We start from the raw sequence: 21817 nt of genomic DNA, 5'->3' as shown, positions 1-21817 counted from the left end.
TTGACTTATTATTGTTTTTTTAACCAATAAGAGATCTTGTAATAAGTATAATCGCAAAGGACTGTGGTTGTCAAGAGGCGACGTCTTGGTTAATGGATGCTGTTCTTATAGCAATCGGTGCATGAAACGGTCGAATTATGGCCAAAATAATGTCTCCAGTGGTGTGAATTTAAAGCAGAAAATAGACTCCTGCAATCCTTGGTTATAGGAGATAGCTATGCAGAGCGATAGCGACTCCGAAGGGGAGTTTTTCGACGCTGCGGAGTCCCAAAATAACAGGTACTTCTGTACTCCTTCATTGAATCCAAGAAAAGTTTTGACTTTTTATTGTCTTTTATTTCAGTGCGCCATTATTTATATCGCTAAAGAAGCTTCCTTACCTTTGAAGCTGAATTCAATTCAGTCATATTTGACCTTATTTTTATCTCTTGACGTAGATAAACTCTTTGTTTTGAGTTTTACGACTGTGGCTTTTTAATTCAAATTGTTATATTCTCCACAGCTTCGATGTAGGAACTCTCGAAAATACCAAGGTAAAAAACTTATTATTGAACCTTTAAAATTCTTATTTACTAGCCAGATTAATCCTGTCAGTATCTAAGGAATGAAGCTATTTTTTAAAACCATTTGCAATTTTGTACTGAGTAAAATACCCAAGGGTAAAAGTATTTTTAGCTCAGCTCCCGTGGATTTTAATGCTCAAAAAACGATATTTAAAATTAATATTTCGATCGGATTTTTTGTTATTTAGATCTTCCTTCGTGTTTGTTTTGACTTGATACCATCATAAATATTTTTATAATAATAGTTTAGGATTAGGATGTTAAAATATTGAATATTAAATAAATCTCTATTTCAAACATATTGGACACTGTTTCACCTGTCATAATAAGCATATGACAACAACTACTCGAATGAAACAAAAGAAATCGTTCCTAAATTTTCTATTGCGATCGCCACAGTTTGATCTAAATTTATGAAGCTCATTCTTCTCTAAAATATGGCTCAAAACCCACTCTTCTAATCTCTATATAAGCCCTTCTAAGCTCAATGCAAATATAATTTTCGACGCCCCAATTTTTAAGCTCATATTTAAATATTCCTCACTCGAGGTCAAAATTTAAGAATTCAATTCACGGTCTAAAGAATTCAAAAACATGCATTTATTATGTTTGATATTGGACTAAAAGAATTTGCTTTTTGTTTTGGGGTTGTTTCTTTCATTACGTTTTTTGGATAATTTTCCCGGTTTTAAACGATAATATTGTGAAATATTTTAGTCGTTTTGATTCTAATGTCAGCTGATTTTTATGAAGTATGGTCCTCAACTCATGATGAATTATTTTGGCCTTATACTAGCTGCATTATGTTAAATAGTTTACTGCGGTTTTCAATATTCTGCAAACATGGACATTTCAAAGGTTTGTTGCGAAATTGTTTTTTTTACTGTGGCCAGTCAAAGAAATAAAAGGAACTGACAGATTACTTTTGACTGACAGCACCAAAAAAACAAATTTTGTAAACACGGAGTTTGCAGAATATCTAAAACGGCAGTAATAATCCTTGTGGCAGGAAATACGTAATTAAATTTTAGGATATATTTGTGAGTAGGAAAACCTACTTGCTGTCAATATTTGTCTTTAGGTCAAAGAGCAAACGTGAAAATGAATTATGATTTAGAGCAAGCGCATACCTGCTCTATCATATAATAATTTATTGTGGTGATTTTTTTTAGAAGGTTACAATTCAAGGAAAAAATATTAACATCAAAGATGGACAACATGACAAGAATGAAACAAACAAAAAACAACATTCGCCAGGAAAATTAAAACCATCAACTAGCAGTCAGGAACAGAGTACAATACCAGGAGACTCAAAATCTTTAGATCCTAAAGAGGAAAATGTTTTTGACTCATCCTTGAATAATTATGAAGACAGTTCTAAGAAAGATGAACCACAAGAAAGGGTTCAAAATGTACAAAAACCAAGAGTTCGTAATTTAGAACTTAATCTGGAGAAAAATATAAATGAGACAAAACTTTTAGAAATTAGTAGTGGTGCAACATCGCTACCATTATTGTCACCCGTCAGTCAACTAATAAAAGAAGTAGTTAATGATGAGAGTCTTGGATCAGATGTAGTCGAAAGTGGAAACAGAAAGGTTGCGGAAGTGGAAGCTCCAGCTCCTGTTGCACCGCCGAGAAGAAAAAGGAAAAAGAAACCAGAAGTGAAGTCTTTATCAGAAGCTGCTGATAAAGTTGATGATGATACTAAGGTAAGTAATTAATTGAATAAATTTATGTACATGTGGCTGGCTTATTTGGTTGAGCATCAGTCTGTTTTGGAGAGGTCATGGGTTCAGCCACAAAATATTCTAATATATGCAAATGATTTCATGTGGCTTTTATAAATGTAATGTTGGTCCGGTCTCAACTCAATCATACTAGCTTGTATCAGAGAAATATCAGAAATGTAAGTTTCTCAATTTCATTGAACACTGCAACAACCCCAGGGATTAATCCTTACATCCAGATGAATTGTTACAGTGCTTAAGACTTTGTGTCTTTTAATGAATGACTACAGGTCTCTGGGCAATCAACACATACTAAATCTTAAATTCTTTATGAAGATGTTACACCAGCACCATGATTCATAATTGCAACACTAATGTCTGTTCTTGTTATAACAGCACAAAGAATCCACAACACCAGAAAATCCAAGTTCCCCAGTCTCTACCCCAGACAGTCCAAAATTGGACCACTTCTCAAGTGATCCGCCCCTTCCGCCATCCGAGAAGACTACTAGTGATCTCACTACGGTTACTAACACTTTAGAAGATGCAGATGAGAATGACCCAGCAATAACCCTTGATTATAAATCCCAAGAGATGAAGAAAGTTTTAGAAAAAGCCAGCTCTACAGAAGTTATTCATGCTCTGACATTAGACACTCGGCTCAAATCTCACTCTGTGACGTCGCTAGGTAGTAGCTGTAATAGGTCAGACAGCTTTGCAAGCGTTTCTAGTGTTATATCAAATGGACAAATGAATAATATATCAGGATCTACGGCATCTGTAGGTAGCACACATTCATATCAGTATTCAAGTGGTGACAAACGTGGTGGACTCGTGCGTGTGAGGTCGGCTTCAGGAAGGCCATTATCAGACGCTGTAAGTATACTGTGCCATCAGCAAAACAGCTCTCTTAACAACCAAGACTCACGCAACAGCTCTTTGACTTTAGATGAAAACATACTTTCCACAAACATTTTTCACGCTTCACGAAAGGATTTAACTCAATTTTTATTGTATTAAGAGAAAACCTCTTGCGACTTGAAAACAGCTCTCTTTACAACCAAGAAACACCAGCCCTCCCTTACTAGCTTACTCAATACTTATTTCCCCACAACATTAATTATTCACAGTACACATCAAAGTTTCACACATCAATTTTTATGAAGAGGAAAAAGTTCAAGAAATCAGAAAAAATTTTAAACTCACCAATAGTGCCCAAGTTGAAGTTTTTTAATCCACAACCTTAGAACCTCAGTTGTGATCAATGGCAAATTTTTGACTTTTTCTTTTTTCCAAAAACAAAAGTTAAGCCTCATGTTTTTGATTCTGGATACTTTATTTTGATTGCACATGAAACTCAAGTTTCTTGATAATATTCATATTTTCTTGTAAATTGTTTAACAGGAAATTCTGGAACAAGTTATAGTCAAAAATCTTGATACAGGGGAAAGAATTCCTCTAAGTCTGGCAGAGGATAGATTACCTAAGGGAACCAACCCATTGGCTCTACATATCATGAGATTGACTTCTGAATTTTCAAGGTATTTCTACTCTACAGTTAATAATATGTGGATTTAAAAGCATCCGAAACGTCAGCAAGGTTTTTCATCTTTTCACGGTGTAAAATTTACCCTTTTGTCATTACTGCGGATTTAAAAAGTTTATTTAATACAAACTATGGTGGACTACTTTATTGTTCAAAAATATTTGGAAATTTTTTTTAAATATTTTGTTCTTTTGTTTTGAAGGTTTTCTAATATTGTCATTAATCCTAGGAAATATCTTTTTACTATAGCAGTAACCCTAAGCTCAATGCCATTGATCACGAAGATGGTGTGGATGTAAGCAGTAAAGTGAAAAAGAAATCGTGAGTGTTTGTGCTAAGATTGAGTCTATTTTCATTAAGTAGATGTTGTTAGGTGTGACTGTATGGCTTGACTGTACACCACAGCAGGGGATGACCTTCCAAAATGATAAATGAATAGAGAGGATCTTATCACATCCTGTTTGAGTTTAATATTCTTCACAACCTCTAGACTTGCTTTCCTCAGGATGCCTTGTGGTATAATATAGTTAAAATATGCTCAGATTAAGATACTTTGATACTGTACTGTGTATTGTAAAGGTGCAATCTTATATAAGCATCAAGCTCCTGTTATAGTATTAATGCTGAATCACCTTTTTCCCCTTTTCTCTTTTTTATTGACAATTTTTTTCTCTTCAGGAAAAAGCTTAAAAAGTTCCTGGGTAGAACTGTAAACAAGATGAAAGCTGATAAGAAAACAAAGGAAGCTCATGGTGAGTCGTAAAGACTCATACTCATTAATTATTCATGAGGAAAGGAGCCAATCCCATTGTTGTATTTGGACCATGTGATGCTACTGGACACTAAGAGAAGATTCTGTAATAACTGGAACAAAATTAATTCAGTCCTAGGACTGAATTAATTTTGTTCCAGCTACTCCAAGTGGAATAATTAATGAGCATGAGAAGTCATTTCAAAGCCTCCAATATTGGACTGGACGGGATTTCAAGTCCAAGCAATTAGTTCCAGTCCTCGGCTGTGCCTCAGACTGAACCTAATTGCTTGGACTTGAAATCCCGTCCAGTCCTCATTGACGCCTTTGAAATATTACAAAAACTATTGTAAATTTTAATTGACTTCTGAGCTTTTGGCTTGGCAATCCAGCATTGAATCCGAAAAAGATGTTATTTTTTATGTTGAATATGTAGGGAGAGATTGGTCAGTCTCCCAAGCCAAAGGCTTGTATTTAAGTTTTATGATGCCAAAATGAATTGGAATTTCAAGGGGCACTTGGATGAAAATGGACTGAAAATTGGAAATGACTTTAAACTTAATTAAACATATCTATATGGCCCAAATCGTAGCCAAGCAACATATTTTCTTCACAGTAAAAAGTGTTAGATGAAAAAATTATCAATTTTATTTAGCATATAAATTGTAAGTATATGACGTCATTTACTCAAACCTATTGTTCTTTTCTCTTTTAACCCAAAATTTTTCAACTGCAAGTGGCTCCCAGGCGAAAATATTCACTAATCTGGTTTAGATAATGATAATTGAGTCAAAGTATCCTCAAATACTTCAATTATTCGGATTTTGAAAAATTGGGGCATTTTCACCCAAGTGCCCCTTTAAGAGAGGCTGTCCGTAAATATCGACTATTGTCGGAAAAAATTTAAAAAATGAAAATTTTCTTTTCCTTACCAGAAGATTACATTAGTTGAACTGATTCTCAGAAAAAAATAAAAAACTTGAAAAAAACAATTTTCTCGCCGAAAAATGACATTTTCGGTTTTCTCGCTTCCAGGCGGGTTTTCAAGGGTGAAAAGTACGCCTCGTTATGAACTCTCTAAAAAGTTTCATTTCAATGCAAACTAAAAACCAATACAATATTTTGATAGAACACATAATAGTTGACATTCACATTATAAAATTATTACGATTAATATAAGATTGATTATTTAGTAAATTTTTGAATCTTTGACATTTTTTCAGTACAAAAAATACATCAAAATCAGGGCATCTTTTTAGCCATTTCTACATCGCCTATAGATTCAAAACTATATCTTGGTGAAAGAGCAATGTTTCGTCTACACGAAAATGCAATAATATTTTTGGGCTACTCATTTTTTTAAACACGAGAGCTCATAACGCAAGCTGCTCTGAGGTCAAATTTAGTGAAAAACTTCTGGTACTTTGGTCACGCAACTGGCATTGAATGAAAGCAAACTGGCGACAAAACGCAATCATGTCTATTTATATACATCGTTAATGATAAAGAAAGAAATAAAGAACATCTGAACGCTGTTTTTAGCTTTAAAAACACATACCTTAACCAGAATTTATGGAAATCTCGATGACTGCGCGTACGATGCTATGTTGTTGTCGCCATTATCGGCTCTGCATTATTAAAGTACAAAGTTGACCAAAGTTTGCTTTTAATTTCCACGGCCGGTGAGTCTTCCTCGGTTCTATTATACATCCTGAACCGATCTTTAGAAATATTGGCACGATATTTGAAATATGATTAAGGGAATATTTTAAGTGAGTAATAGAGATGCGAAACGAGCTAATCATTTAAACGAGAGCGTGACGCCAGTTACACACAGGAAGCCCGGTCAAATACTTTCTAACAGAGTCGGAAGAAGTACTTTGTCATTTTTCAATTTCACGATCATGTATTTTAGATATCTATTTATTGTTTGCCTTTCAATGCAATTGATTGATCTGTTAGAATATCGATAGATTTTTCGCTTTATTTATGTTTTGTTACATCGTTTTCTACGGAAGAGAAATGAAATTGACAACCTTTTTCAGCACGCGCGTGTCCACGTGCCCTTCCTTATGTTATTTACGCAGTGTTTTGACAACATGTGATTATTCCAACTTTGTGGGTGGTCCTTGTGGTCCCAGCAAGTTTAATCCATCTAATACCAAATGCATATCAATTACAAATTGCAAGAAAGAAATCAGAGGTCATTTGAAGACTTTCCGAACGTTTGATTCTTCCGTCGATACCGAAATCTCTCTTCTACTAGCAAGAGCAGGTATGTTTTCATGAAGTTATATAATGACCCAAATATGCTTGACTGATCGCCGTATATATACCCCATACGTCTCTAACGTATTGGCAGTTTGTTTTAAACTATGTAAAACTTGACTATTGAAGGAGAGAAGATCAAGACGTGGAAGATTCTTCAGTGGGACTTCACTCTGGAAATGTGATTGACACCAAACAAAATTTGTGTATATTGTAAATATTATTTTAAAAAACTTTTTTTCTAAGCTGTCTCACATAGTCCAAACTTCAAAAAGGCTTCATGGCTTATATCTCCGGCTAACATCTATTAGGCGGTAAACTGGTCCAATTCTAATAACTCTCTCTTTTCCGATATTGTAGGTATTTTCGAACAAGACGATAATGCACTAAAGCGATCTATTTGTCCTCGACATAGAGATAAATTTGGCGTGAGTTGGGTTTGCAACAAGAAAATGTGTGCTGTCCCTACAGAGTGGGTTCCTCATAAAACACACCCCAGAAAAGGTGATCGCGGAATCAATCTTGTACAGTCCAAACGACTATTTGATCTCACATCAGTGCTCGTTCCGGTTGGTTCACGTAAGTTCGCATTTAACCGATTATTTTTCTCATCGATGATTTATCATTCTCATCAAAATCATCATGTCATCATGCATGATTATCGTCATCATCATCATCCATGTTTATCATCATCATCACCATCATCCATGTTTATCATCATCATCACCATCATCCATGTTTATCATCATCATCACCATCACCCATGATTATCATCATCACCATCATCCATGTTTATCATCATCACCATCATCCATGTTTATCATCATCATCACCATCACCCATGATTATCATCATCATCATGCATGATTATCGTAATTATTTAATTGTTGATTCTCCTGGTTCAATTGCCCTATTTCACTATGACGTCACATTGAAACAATCTATTGTTTAAACGCAAAGGATCATGGTCGTCGGACGGGGTCAAATCAACGCAAATTAACCGATAATTGTTCTAAAATCCGTATCAATTCACGAAGAGAAGTAGAATACCCAGAAAACGCTCAGATACATATTAAAACACATTATATCTGAATACCAGGCCATTTTAGATTAAACTGTTTCGCTAGGAGCAAATTTTGTCGAATTTCCTGTTGCATTTGGCAATTCTATCCCCCACATAAACAAGCAGTGACGTGAAATAGGGCAATTACTCACACATAATAATATTCATAATAATGATAATTTGTTATTATTTCATGATTTACACGATTACAATGCTCTCTTTATTATCCCCACAGCTATATGCAAGCGGTGTCGTCTGTCTTTAGGGGGTGCAGAGCTAAACATTAGTCAAAAAGAGCAAGATCAATCCATGAACAATGCATCATGCCCATCATCTGATACAGAAAAAGTAATCAATATAAGAAATTCTTTCATAGTGTTGCTTCCAAACTATTAATTTTTTGTGTGAATATTTTGTTTAAAGAATGACTCTCTAACCGACCTAAGTGGCATATGCTCTGAAATGGAAAACCTGTACATCGCGCCAGAAGATTCAAGTCAGTTCATCCCAGAAAACACCAGCAGTAGTAGTTCCAGTGAACAACTTAGCTTAACTACCTCGAAGAAAGATTCAAGTCTACTTATCCGTCGCGCAAAGTTAAATGCGTTTCTTGATGCTAGTGGAAGAGCCAACATATCAAAGACAAGTAAAGCATGGAATCATTTATCTTCCCATTCTCAGAATAAATATATCAGCCAGACCAAAGATGCAGTTGTAGCAGTTTTAGAAGTTATTCAACCAAATGATCCACGGTGTTTATGGGAAGATCTGAAACGCTCACATTCTGTAGAGAAAGCGTTAGGTGCTCATGATATTATTGAAAAGACCTACTTAACAGCATTGGCTGAAGCTTACGATAACGCAGATAGTTGGGACACCCGACGACAAGTATTATCTTTTATGGCAGACCTAGTTCCTTACTCCACTATTCAAGCGTACATTCCAGGGATTACTGATTTCAGAGTAAAGGCTGCCCGTCATCACCAATTACAACATGGGCGTGGTGCATTATTGCCTGAAACTCAAAGTCCAAAATTGCGCATCAACCCCTCTCAACTGGATCACTTCTTAACTTTCATAACAAGCTCTCACGTCGTTCAAGATCTGCCTTTTGGCCAGCGGTATCTACAACTCTCAAATGGGCAGATTCTCCAAACACCTAACGTCATCAGGACTATGGTGCCACAGCGTATTATCGACCAGTACACTCAGTATTGTAAAGAAGTTAGCTTTATCCCATTCAGCGCTTCCACCATGAGACGAATTTTGTCATCATGCAGTGCCTCAGTTCGCAAATCTTTACAGGGTCTAGATTACATAGCTGCCGAAGGGTCTAAAGCATTTGATGATTTGCTGTCTATCTCCCAGAAGCTTTGTGATTATGGGTGCCTCGAAAAACCCGTTTTGAAACAACTTGATCTGTCATTGAGAAAAGGAAAACAATACCTCAAAGGCGATTATAAGGTATTACTTGTCTGAATTATTTTGTACGAATCGTTATCATTCATTTCACCGGCAAATACGTTTCCCATGTGCTGCACCCTCAAACTGCGCATGTTGAAATAAGATGATCATAAAAGGTGCAACTGGATGAAGTGAGTGCAGTCTTCTTATTATCGAAAATCGCTATCGCGCAATCCTGATTGCGAGCGTTAAAGTAGTTTACAAAAAAAAAAAAAAAACTTAAAGGAATCCAAAATGTTTCTCTAAACGACGATCTAATAACCTATCAGGTAATGGTTAAATTTTTTTTCTTACAAAGGTTTTTTTTTACTGATCAGGTGCACATAGCTGTTTTGTCTAATATTGCTGACCACTGCATCTCGTACGCTTTGAGCGATCCAAAAGATGAGCACTTCAAGACCGTTGCGTGCGTTCATGCTCACGATGAGCGTTGTGCATCATGCGAGGAGTTAAAAAACGCAATAAAGGAAGTGGAGACAAAACTACTTAGTTCCGGTTCAGCATTAACGAATGATGATCGAGACGACCTTGAGTATATGTTCAAGCAAGCTGTTGCAGCAATTAACGCCTGGAAGGCACACCAGCTACGATCTACGCAGCAAGATAGGGCTCGTATTGACATATTGCGAAGACTGGGACCAACGTCTGTGTTTGTAACCAATGACTGGGCGATGAAATTCTTGCCGCAAAAGTATAGGGAGACGCAGGCTGATTGGTTTGCGAAGCGTGGCATATCCTGGCACATTAGTGTTGTTGTGCGGAAGGTGAAGGATGTTATACAACACCAGACGCTTGTGCATATTGTCAAAAACACAACACAAGACGCCATGACCGTCATTGCTTTGATGAAGCATACGTTATTGCAGCTTAAGAAAGAACATCCTGAACTTGACACAGCATATTTTCGGCAAGACAACGCCGGCTGTTATCACAGCGTGGCACTTTTATCTGCATGTCGACATCTAGCTAAAACAGGTATCAAGGTAGAGAGGGTGGATTTTAGCGACCCCCAGGGGGGCAAAGGACCCTGTGACAGGAAAGCCGCTACGATCAAATCTCATGTACGCCGTTATATTAACGAGGGAAATGACGTAACAACCGCGGAGGAACTTTTCAACGCTATGGTATCGCATGATAGAGTAAAAGGTGTCCGGGTGGCCCTCCTAGATAACGCAAAAATGCAGGTGTCAATGGCCGAATGGAAATGGAAAGGCGTGAACAGCTTAAACAACTTTTTGTATAGAGATAAAAAACAACAAACGGTCCAAGTGTGGAGAGCCTACGACATCGGCAAAGGCAAAGAGCTTTCCTGGAGTAAATTGGAAGGTACGTACCGTTTTTGTTTATCATCATGAACATCGTCATCATTATGCATCATCATTAATTTCATGGATCATCATCACCATTGTCATTATGCATCATTTTCGCCATCATCGTCATCATGCATCTTGATTTTTCATCATCAGTCATTATGATGATGATCACTCATCATTTCATCGCTATTTGTTATTATTACTTATTATTATTGAATTTACTATTGTGTATTATTTTTTTATGAGAATAGTTTTTTAAATGATTCGTACATGTTATTAGGCAAAGGAAGTCCTTTCAAGTGCACTGTAGAGGAGATAGAGTTCTCAGAGGGTGATTTCGTAGACGCCGCTACCAAACCAATTAGGTATAATAATATTTATAAAACATGTAATATACATATTACTCATATATGTATATATATATATTATAGGTTTATATATTTATATATCGTTTTGGTCAGCTCCTTGGATAAAGATAACTCCAAGTCAGATCTAAAAGTAGAAGATGCAGTAACAGAGGACTGCACACCTGAAGGTGACGTTCAATTGCCGGCTGACGCATTGTATTCATGTCCAAAGGAAGGATGTGTTAAAGCTTTTCAAAGGCACAGCAGTCTTGAGAACCACATGTTCTATGGAACCTGCATTATTAAAGCGGAAAAGGTAATCTTGCACAGAAAAAATGTAATCTTACATTACCGAAATAATAACCCGGTATTTAGTTTATAGAGAGATGTTTATTTTGCCAAGTCTGGACTTAACAAATATTCCCTTAATAAAAACGGACTTTTAAATGAGCTTTAAACTAACAGTGTTACTTTTCATTATATATATAAGGAAACTCTCCTGGACAAGGCTAAAATATTGTATCGGCAGAAACTATCACAAGAAGGATCGTGCAGCCAACCAGTCGTCCTGGGTACCAGCGGTGCATCTTCAACTGCTCAGTCTACATTAGAGGTTCTGCAAATGGGATGGGCTTTAAAGATTTCAAAGCAGGGCGAAAGATTTAATGAAAACCAAAAAAAGTACCTCAATGCCAAATACCAGATAGGTCAGGATACTGGCAACAAAGCGGACCCCGAACAAGTGTCTCGCGACATGAGGCGAGCAAAAAGCGAAACAGGGGAACGTCGCTTCACGGTTAAAGAATTTTTGTCGGCCCAACAAATACAGTCCTATTTTTCAAGGACCTCTGCAAAGTTGAAGCATGCAGGTGCAGGCCAAGCACACGACATAGAGGCCGCTGAAGATCAAAGTTGTTACAGCTCTATCCGTGATAACATCCTGAGAGAATGCCAGCTAAGTCATCCCATTATTTATGATACATACAACGTTTGTGAGCTTTATGCAGCTAAAAACCTTAAAAAGCTCACTGTTGTAATGTTGCACAACATTTGCATTTTCTTCAACATGGATGAGGACTCTTCTCACAAGAAACGCAAGGCACCTTATCTGGCATTCATAAATGAACTTGTTCAATCGTGTACGTGCACAAGAAGCAGCTCCTGAGAGTTTTACAGCTACTAAACGCTTAATTTGGGTATTGTTAACAGAAACAAGAAAAGAAAAGAACATGTAATCATTGATCTCTCGTATTGCGACGCTGCTCTCTTTTGAAAGATTTACGGCAAAACGGTGCCTTTCCTGTGTGTATGTCTTCCGACTCTGTTAGAAAGTATTTGACCGGGCTTCCTGTGTGTAACGGCGTCACGCTCTCGTTTAAATGATTAGCTCGTTTCGCATCTCTATTACTCACTTAAAATATTCCCTTAATCATATTTCAAATATCGTGCCAATATTTCTAAAGATCGGTTCAGGATGTATAATAGAACCGAGGAAGACTCACCGGCCGTGGAAATTAAAAGCAAACTTTGGTCAACTTTGTACTTTAATAATGCAGAGCCGATAATGGCGACAACAACATAGCATCGTACGCGCAGTCATCGAGATTTCCATAAATTCTGGTTAAGGTATGTGTTTTTAAAGCTAAAAACAGCGTTCAGATGTTCTTTATTTCTTTCTTTATCATTAACGATGTATATAAATAGACATGATTGCGTTTTGTCGCCAGTTTGCTTTCATTCAATGCCAGTTGCGTGACCAAAGTACCAGAAGTTTTTCACTAAATTTGACCTCAGAGCAGCTTGCGTTATGAGCTCTCGTGTTTAAAAAAATGAGTAGCCCAAAAGTATTATTGCATTTTCGTGTAGACGAAACATTGCTCTTTCACCAAGATATAGTTTTGAATCTATAGGCGATGTAGAAATGGCTAAAAAGATGCCCTGATTTTGATGTATTTTTTGTACTGAAAAAATGTCAAAGATTCAAAAATTTACTAAGTAATCAATCTTATATTAATCGTAATAATTTTATAATGTGAATGTCAACTATTATGTGTTCTATCAAAATATTGTATTGGTTTTTAGTTTGCATTGAAATGAAACTTTTTAGAGAGTTCATAACGAGGCGTACTTTTCACCCTTGAAAACCCGCCTGGAAGCGAGAAAACCGAAAATGTCATTTTTCAGGCGAGAAAATTGTTTTTTTCAAGTTTTTTATTTTTTTCTGAGAATCAGTTCAACTAATGTAATCTTCTGGTAAGGAAAAGAAAATTTTCATTTTTTAAATTTTTTCCGACAATAGTCGATATTTACGGACAGCCTCTCTTAAGAGTTGATTTTTTGGAAAAATGAAAACAGCAAAAGTCTTTAGAAAAACCCTTGAAGGGTAGAAAATTAATATGCAACTTTACCCAGATATGACACCCTGCCGAGGAATTGAGTCAGCTTTGCATTGTTGGGAGGTGGAGCATTAATGTTGTGCACCACTCCTGCTTCCCTACAGGGTAGTTCCGAAGCATGCATTTTAACCAAAGTTACAAGTTTGCACCGCAGTGCAAGCATGACAACAAGGTTCAAAAGTGATTCTATAATATTCATTATGTGATTTACTATCAGCTCAAAAGGGTGAGGACAGTTCATCAAGTGAGGATGAAGATGGTCCAACCACACCATACATCAAGGTAATAACCAATAGGAAATGAGCCACTGTTTATTCTCAAAATATATTCAGTGCTATGAACATTGAGTCTCCTTTGTTGAAGAAATAGAAATCGCGTGTGCATGCTGTGTGCAGTCATAAAGCATGTGGGGGTTGGCAGAACATGAGAGAAGTGTTAGGAGGAGCACGACGCGTAGTGGAGTGCTTCTGGACACTTCTCGAGTGCTCTGCCAATCCCCAAGTGCTTTATGGCTGTACACAGCACAGCAAACAAGTTTTTTATTTTTTATTTTTAAATACATATTACATAAATGACGAAACTGAAAGTGCGAGCGTGTGCTGTGTGCTTTCATAAAGCATGTGCTCCCAACCAATCAGAACGCAAGATTTCGAGCAGTTATTTTATAATATTTAATATATTTTTCTTGGTTTATTCAAGATTAAATCTGCCCATGGCAAGGGTCCAGAAGAGTTTGAGAAGCTGAAATTACTTCAAGACCTGAGCGGAGAACATGTGGTAGGAATACTTGGATCACTTAGTACGCAAAATAGAAAGAGAAATAATGGAATTTCGGTAGTAGCCAGAATACAGAAAAATAAATCCATTTCTCTTATTTTCTGTATATTAATAGATAGCTGATCTTATTTTCTCTTTATAGGGTGCAATATGGACTGTAAAGTTTTCAGTGTGTGGTCGATTAATGGTAAGATTTCCATTTATTTTCATTTATCCAGTTTGTCCCATGATTATAGTAATTGATTTAATCTGTTGTTTGATCGTTTATCATTGGGTTGTCTAGGCAACTGCAGGACAAGACCATATGGTGGTAAGTTGTCAGACATATAATATTGAAGTTACATACTACATACTACTGTTTTATATTGGTATTGAGAAATATCATATAATTGATATTTTCTACGACTATCTTCTCGCTTTTAACATGAGTAATTTTCTTTACAGAGAGTATGGGTGCTAAAAGAAAATATAGAATATTTTGAGGAAATGAGAGAAAAATATTCCAACTCAGGTAAGATTGAGTTGGTTTTTTCTTGTTGCTTTTAGCTTTAGTTTTAAATTGCTCAACTTCTGCATAATCATTTGACTTCTCTGTATTGGTGTAGCCTAAGGTTTGAATACCCTTAAAAAAGGGGAACTGATGGAGAGAGGTTAGGAAACTGTCAACCTCCTTGATTATCCTTGATGTACAGAGCTGTTGGAGTTAAATATCAGCAATTTAACTTTATATTGCAATAGCCCTCTATACCTTGAATGGAATGTTTTCCTATTTCAAACCACATGTATTTCTCTTCACTATAAGATCTTTTGTTTGAGTTATATCCATATTCATGTGTCTGTTAAACAAAGAAAGGATACTCAGAGAATGACATGATGGTCTAAAATAGGAAAACATTACTCCCAAGTTAAAGAGATCTATTCATCTGATTATTGTGTTGTTTATAAATATATTTTTTTATGTCTCATTAACAGGTGGACATAAAGCAAAACCTGATCCTGAAGTAGATCAAATCTTAGAGAATGACGAAGAAGAGGGACAGGGCAGTGACAGTGGTAGTGAGAAAGAGAATGTCGAAGAAGGAAATGAAGAGGATAACAAGAAAAAGGTACACTTCTATCCATTTATGCATTCATATGACATCCTATTTATCAATTTATCCATTTAGTCACTTATTCATTCATTCATTTGGTCAGTCACATTCATTCATTCATCCATTTATTCATCCATCCACCCGTCCGTCCGTCCGTCCATCCGTCCATCCATCCATCCAATCCTGCATTCATCTACACATACTTATTTATCAGCTTGATACCTACATACCTTTGTCGTTAATTATCAAATGTCAATTATCCATCAGGAGCCACCTGAGGATGACAACGGCCCATTCATGAAGAAACCTTTCTGTACATATTGTGGTCATACTGGTGATATTTTAGATTTGTCCTGGTCAAAGGTACAATATACATTCAAACCTCTATTAAGTAAATATATTAAGCAGTCATCCTGTTTTGAATGGTCATTTGGCTACTTCTTGAGGGTTCATCACTTATAGAAAATAATTATGATATTAAGCTTATTTTTAGGAGTGTCCCTCAGTGTTCCAAACTAATGTTTTTATTTTTTACAGAATTATTTTCTTCTTTCATCTTCAATGGATAAAACTGTTAGGTAGGTTTTACTCTGTCCCATAGTCAACAAATCCCAATTCAGGAAATCCCAAAAAGCAGAACCCTGTTAATATTAAGAAGTTTACCACATTTTTCAAATCACGATGGTTGAACAGAAAACAGACCTTTTATATTTGTTGTGGTGCAATGATTTCCCATTAGAGACCTTGTCATTCCCAAGGGTATGATTGCGCAGGAGAAGAGACATGAATATGAATGCAACTAAAACAAAGAATCAGTGGTCATTCTCTAGGGAATGACGTGGTCTGAAATCACAATGAATAAGTATTCCAGATGTTATCTGTGATGTTAATTTTAATGCTTCTTTGGAAATAACTTTTCCAGGTTATGGCACATTTCCAGAACAGAGTGTCTTTGTTGTTTTCAGCACATCGATTTTGTGACTGCTATTGTATTTCATCCAAGAGTAAGTATATTTTCTTCCTTTCTTCCAATATATCTCCTTTCATTTAAGCCCTTTGTTGAATCAACAGAGGTGACGGAGCAGGGTTAAAGGGTTGCTATTGGGCTCCCTGTGCTAAGTTTTAGGCCTTCGCGTCTTACTGTCATCAATCAGGTTACCCAATGGAATTTAAAAAGCAACTGCTTAAGTTTTTGTTTTTTTTGTATTTTTGATATTTAATGTTGAATTCATTGCTAAATTTTCTAGGATGACAGATATTTCTTAAGTGGTTCGTTAGATGGTAAAATACGTCTCTGGAATATCCCAGACAAAAAAGTTGCTCTTTGGAATGAAGTTGAAGGCACAGGTGAGTCAAAAGAAACCTTTAAAATATCTGGTGGTTTTATGTCATGTATCCTGAGGTTTTATCCTACCTTTGAACCAAAAAAAACTTGCAAATTCTCACATTCCAGTGACATATCTATGGGAAGTTTACTGGTGCATCACCATCCCCCCCTCCCCCTCCCACAAATGTGGAAAAGTATCTCCAGATTAAATTCAAAAACTTTCTGGGAGGGATATGCATAAAAACACCCAACCCTCTTCTCTTCCCCCAAGAAAAACTCCAAGAATCTCCCAAAGATCTTAAACAAGGTAACAAGGTTGAATACAAAAAAAGAGCAGCCATCTCCATGTTATCAGCTGGATGTGAGTGTATCAACCTGTGGCGTTTTTCTGTTTTCAGGAAGTAATTTAATCACAGCAGCAAACTTCTGTCTCCAGGGCAGATTCGCTGTTGTTGGTACGTACGATGGAAGGTGTATATTCTATGAGACTGAGGTGAGACATTTGAAATTATTAATTTCTCTTATGGTGATTAAAACAAGAAAAACTGGCATGGATGGCATGTGCTGCTACAGCGCTGTCCATCACCACTGTGTAGTCCAAGCTAGTCGCAGGCTCGATAGACCTAATCCACTGTTGCCCATTTCTGACTAAGTGTAATTCTTTAGAGTATCATTTCTTTGTTTAAATGGTTGCGCATAAAAAGATACATGAATATGGATACAACTCAAACGAAGAATCTGAAATGGGGAAATATTATTCCTAGGTGGATATTTACACAGGGTTGTCCAGTCAGGAGCCCTAAATGGATTGGGTCCATTCTTGACTGAACCACACATGTTAATAGAGTTTGTTTGATGTGTTATTCCCTTCCATGCTACAAGAGGTTTTCTCCGGGTTCTCTGGTTTTCCTCCCTCCATAAAAATCAACTTTATATCGTGTTGTAAATAGTGAGAATATTGTTATTGCGTGTGGAGCAAAGGTAGGGAATTATGGTTGTAAAATATCCGGCTATAACTAAAAAAAAATAGTCCATTATCTTGCCTCCCTTCAGCGTCTAAAGTACCACACCCAGTGGCAAGTACGATCTTCCTCTCGAAACAAGCGGTCACGTGGTCGAAAGATTAGTGGTATTGAACCAATGCCTGGAGAAGAGAAGGTATGATGTATGATGTAATGAAGTCTGCTTAACCAATCATAATACGCAAAAAGTTGATCATCCAATCGGGATGCTGAATTGCGCATTGATCATCCAATCAGAATACTGAATTGCGCAGTGTCAAAGTTACAGGAACGTCAGCGGCCCACACAAAATGCCAGACCACTGTGATCTTTCGTCATTAAACATTCGGGCACTTAGAGTCGGATAGTGAGAGGTGAAGGCCCGAGGTTGAGACCTTTTTCCCGCATACACTAAACATACGGCCCGTTTGACCACCGTTGTTTTCGATAAAATTAAGAACTCTTACCTGATGGTTATTTGGTTACAGGTGCTGATTACGTCCAACGATTCACGCATTCGTCTATATGACCTGAAGGATAACTCACTGTCCTGCAAATACAAGGGGTGTACCAATGCTAGTAGCCAGATCAAAGCCAGCTTCAGGTAATCTGATGATCTCACTTTATCACTATCATCAGCACAACCATTATCATCATCATCATCATCATTACCATCATCATTACCACCACTAACACTATCATCATCATCATTATTCACCACTATCGTCGCCATCGTCATCATTATCAACCCGTTATCACCATCACTATTTTCATCATCCCCATCGTCGTTGGCAACATAATTATCATCGCAGATGGATTTCTGTCATTATCATCATTGTCGTCAACATAGCCGTAGCATTCCAGAAAGAGTGGAGAGCTGCCAACTTTCTAGTTATCGTCAGTATCAACATACATTATCGTCACCATTGATTCTTACCCCCTCTCCGTCTCCATCCTAATCCCCCAAAAAAGGCCCAATCATAGCGATCTGTCACGCTAAGGTCATTCATTTGGCAGCTCATAACGTCATCTATTATTTCAGTCACGATGGTCAGTACCTGATCTGCGGATCAGAGGATCATTTTGCCTACATCTGGAGAACACAACACGGAATTCCTTCAGCCAGGCGAGATAAAAACGAGTTCTACGAAAGCTTCTCTGGTAGGTGGCTTCATTCAGTAACTGTTTTTTTTCTCCAGAGCAGTTTGCGTATAAACGAGAACAAAATGTGACAAATTTGTAGTTACTATAACAGCAAGGCGAATTTTGCTGTGACTAGAAATAAGGAATTGCGATTAGATGAATGGTACAGTAATATTAAGAAGTATGTTACGGCATGTCGCACCGTTTACTTGCTGTAGTTCAGTACCGCGCGTTTCCCACTCACACAGAAACCATTCTTCTAAGCTAGTGTACTAAAGCATGGAAGGTATCCCCTCCCCTTCCCCCTTTCCCACTATCATCCCCCACGCTTCTCTTGAACCAATTTTATTTATCCAAATTCCTATATAATTCTTTCCCAGCACACGATGCTGTTGTAACAGTTGCCACCTTCACCCCAGTCCCCTGGCTTATCATCCCTCCAGACACAAGCGGCATACCCGTGACGTCAGAGGTGCTGGTCACTGCTGATTGGTCAGGAGCTATCAAACTCTTCGTGAACAGATGACACGGAACAGGCTTCCTGGTAACTCAACGTCACGTGACCCCCTCCGCCCAACACCAAAGGTTTTCCCGCCAACCTGGGATATACTGACTTCTCGAAAACTGCGCTCAATATGGAGTTACACGAATCAAATACCAAATCCTTGATAAGTAATCTATAGTTAATACAAGATCTCAAAACAATGTACTTGATTGTCGCATACAATAATTCTTCTCAAAAATTATCATTTTATAAAAATGGCTAACTAATCAAGACATAGGCGGATTTCAAACGGAATATTTTGGCGTTGGTCTTCCTGTGGTAAGAGCAATCTCACCATAAGAGAACTTGTTTTTTTGGTATAAATGTATGGTTGACGCGCGTGATATAGTTTTCATGTTTGTTTAATTTTCATTTAATCGGAACTAATAATCATTATTGATACATAATTATTTTTATGATGGTAATTGAACTGAGTGGAGTGCAATTTGGCTTGAAATCAAACGCATGATTACAAAATCGCACGCCCGCGTAGCGGGAGTGCGATTTGTAATTGCAAGTTTGATTTCAGACCAAAATTGCACGACACGAAGTTCAATTACCACTTAATCATATCCTTTTTGTAATCATACATAAGAAAAAGGCACAATAAAGAGTGCAGAATAATCAATTTAATGTAGTAGAAGAACTAAATGCGAACAAAAAAAAAACATAATAAATTTTTTTTTTGATTTTTGATTTTTTTTGTTTTTATTTTGTTTTATTTTATTGTTTGAAAAAAAAAATTTTTAGTATGCGATTAAGAGCTCCTAAGGATGCGATTTGGGAATTAATCGCACTCCTTTGGACCAATCAGATTGCAGGATTTGGTAGTGATTACAAAAAGGATATGATTAAGAGTGTAATACTTACAGCTGATTGGACGACTGAAAGAGTTTGAATTGCTTTGTCATCATTTTACGCAAGAGCCACGGTTTTTGTTATATTACACGAGATAGACTAGAAGGGATTGTTGAGTAATATGTGATTGTCATACAAGGCAATGTTTCATGAGATTTATCACAAGATTTCGTTGCGGGGTTGGTTTGCATTGTGGATAGTAAGAAAAATTGTGCTAAGCTACGTGTGATTTTTCTAAGACGGTAATTGGGTCTAATGTTTTTCCATTCCCTAGAGTATATTTATCCTTGAGCTTTTGTTGTGCAATTACGAGCTTAGTGAAAGATTAGTTCCAAGTAAGTTCCACTAAAATGTAGATTTTAGTTTTTCTTTTGTCTTCAATTCGGTTTCGTGTGGGTTATTTGTACTAACTTTCGAACTTGTCTTGTTACACTTGCTAAAACTCGTCTGTGTCGAGTATAGCTCCTCTGTGAGGAAATAGTGTTATTAAGATATCCAAGAGTAGTGTACAACTCACTCTTTTTGCCATTCGTGTGCAAGGAGTCAATGTATGAACAAGAGAAGGTTGGGATAGACGCGCGCTTGGTCGCAGTCCGTGTTTTAATTGAGTTAAAACTTATATCAGAGTTCGCTTGAGTCTGTTGCCTATTGGCCTTCGTTGTGTGGTTAACGAGTATTACGCTTGCTGAATCAACTGTTTTAAAGTGCAAATGAACCCTTCGACAATACTTTCAATACTGATCATACATGAAGTAAATAGTTGAATGGTAAAATATTTCTTGATTTGAGTGATGCGTTTCTAAATTATGAAGGTTTATACTTTCAATATGCTAATAAGTGTGACGTCTATTAAGGCTTAATTAAATATACAAAATCGAACTGGTTCATAGATACAGTATTTAAAAAGCATCATTATTTTACTCATGGTTTACATGAAAGCTATTTAAAATTTTTATTTTCAAAATGACCAGCAATAAGTATTACTAGTTACAACAAAAACACTCAAATACCTTACCTGACGTCATCATCATTAACATATTGGAAGTATAAACCTTCCTAACTTAGAGACGCGTCACTCAAATCAAGAAATATTTTACCAATCAACTATTTACTTTATGCAGAACCGGTACTGAATGTATTGTCAAAGGGTTCATGTGCACTTTAAGGGACGTAATTTGTCTTCGTTTTACAGGTTTGAGTTTTTTAATCAAGTCACATTTACTTTTGGTTTTCGCTCTGTTTTTCTTTCTTTCTTTTTTTTTTCTTTTTTTCTTTTTTTAATCGAGTCACATTTACTTTTGGTTTTAGGTCTGTTTTTTAAGATAATTCGCTAAGCTTTACGCAACCAGGCCACATTGAAAAGAGCAGTCCCTTGAAACAGCCCCATGATTCAGCGCGCGTCGTACTCGTTAGTAACCAGTTTCCTGCGCAATTTCGAAAAAAGCCGGCAAACCCTAGTTCAAACTGACTTAATCTTAGGGTTCACATTGCTCTTGTTAAAAAATTAAAATGAATAGAAAAATGAAAACAAGATGAAAAGTAGAATAAAGAAAAAGTAAACGAAAATATGTTTGGTCAATAATAATCACTCTAAAGAAGCGCGCAGTGAATTAACGGCTTACATGGCTATCATAA

The 21817-nt window shown here is 36.7% G+C and overlaps 3 protein-coding genes across 4 annotated transcripts; all 3 read left to right on the top strand.

Annotated features, from left to right (window-relative positions):
- Nucleotides 1-64: 64 nt before the first annotated feature.
- LOC116290971 (WD repeat-containing protein 44) lies at nucleotides 65-21748 on the top strand. 2 transcript variants are annotated; one of them, XM_089026848.1, is made up of 22 exons: nucleotides 65-279; nucleotides 503-533; nucleotides 1739-2275; nucleotides 2690-3169; nucleotides 3698-3834; nucleotides 4089-4160; nucleotides 4518-4591; nucleotides 13659-13723; nucleotides 14141-14218; nucleotides 14361-14405; nucleotides 14502-14528; nucleotides 14663-14729; nucleotides 15191-15324; nucleotides 15577-15672; nucleotides 15847-15887; nucleotides 16232-16313; nucleotides 16557-16656; nucleotides 17035-17129; nucleotides 17690-17794; nucleotides 18126-18241; nucleotides 18680-18798; nucleotides 19161-21748. In XM_089026848.1, exons 1-22 carry the CDS (start codon nucleotides 218-220, stop codon nucleotides 19304-19306), a joined length of 2709 nt encoding a protein of 902 aa, XP_088882974.1. In that variant the 5' UTR covers nucleotides 65-217; the 3' UTR covers nucleotides 19307-21748. The 2 variants fall into 2 exon arrangements, with proteins under 2 accessions (XP_088882974.1, XP_088882970.1); XM_089026844.1 differs by having other exon boundaries at nucleotides 1736-2275.
- On the top strand, nucleotides 8172-11427 carry LOC148913325 (uncharacterized). The gene is made up of 5 exons (XM_089025762.1): nucleotides 8172-8269; nucleotides 8345-9385; nucleotides 9703-10711; nucleotides 10979-11063; nucleotides 11160-11427. Exons 1-5 carry the CDS (start codon nucleotides 8231-8233, stop codon nucleotides 11425-11427), a joined length of 2442 nt encoding a protein of 813 aa, XP_088881888.1. The 5' UTR covers nucleotides 8172-8230.
- LOC148913324 (uncharacterized) lies at nucleotides 11555-12420 on the top strand. The gene has a single exon (XM_089026051.1). The coding sequence runs from the start codon at nucleotides 11668-11670 to the stop codon at nucleotides 12208-12210; it is 543 nt and encodes a 180-aa protein (XP_088882177.1). The 5' UTR covers nucleotides 11555-11667; the 3' UTR covers nucleotides 12211-12420.
- Nucleotides 21749-21817: the final 69 nt, after the last annotated feature.

The sequence above is a fragment of the Actinia tenebrosa genome, unplaced genomic scaffold, assembly GCF_029948245.1.
Source record: "Actinia tenebrosa isolate PJP-AT-01 unplaced genomic scaffold, QUT_ActTen_1.0 PGA_scaffold0__85_contigs__length_37466705, whole genome shotgun sequence".
In the NCBI taxonomy this organism is placed as follows: domain Eukaryota; kingdom Metazoa; phylum Cnidaria; class Anthozoa; order Actiniaria; family Actiniidae; genus Actinia; species Actinia tenebrosa.
This window is presented reverse-complemented; position numbering and strand designations above follow the sequence as displayed.

Coding starts and splice junctions, on each gene's coding strand:
- LOC148913325 (XM_089025762.1), top strand. CDS start 8,231: ATGAACAATGCATCATGCCCATCATCTGATACAGAAAAA. Junction 10,712..10,978: donor TTCCTGGAGTAAATTGGAAG/GTACGTACCGTT, acceptor ACATGTTATTAG/GCAAAGGAAGTCCTTTCAAG. Junction 11,064..11,159: donor GCCGCTACCAAACCAATTAG/GTATAATAATAT, acceptor CGTTTTGGTCAG/CTCCTTGGATAAAGATAACT.
- LOC116290971 (XM_089026844.1), top strand. CDS start 218: ATGCAGAGCGATAGCGACTCCGAAGGGGAGTTTTTCGACGCTGCGGAG. Junction 280..502: donor GCGGAGTCCCAAAATAACAG/GTACTTCTGTAC, acceptor TATTCTCCACAG/CTTCGATGTAGGAACTCTCG. Junction 13,724..14,140: donor CAACCACACCATACATCAAG/GTAATAACCAAT, acceptor GGTTTATTCAAG/ATTAAATCTGCCCATGGCAA.
- LOC148913324 (XM_089026051.1), top strand. CDS start 11,668: ATGGGATGGGCTTTAAAGATTTCAAAGCAGGGCGAAAGATTTAATGAA.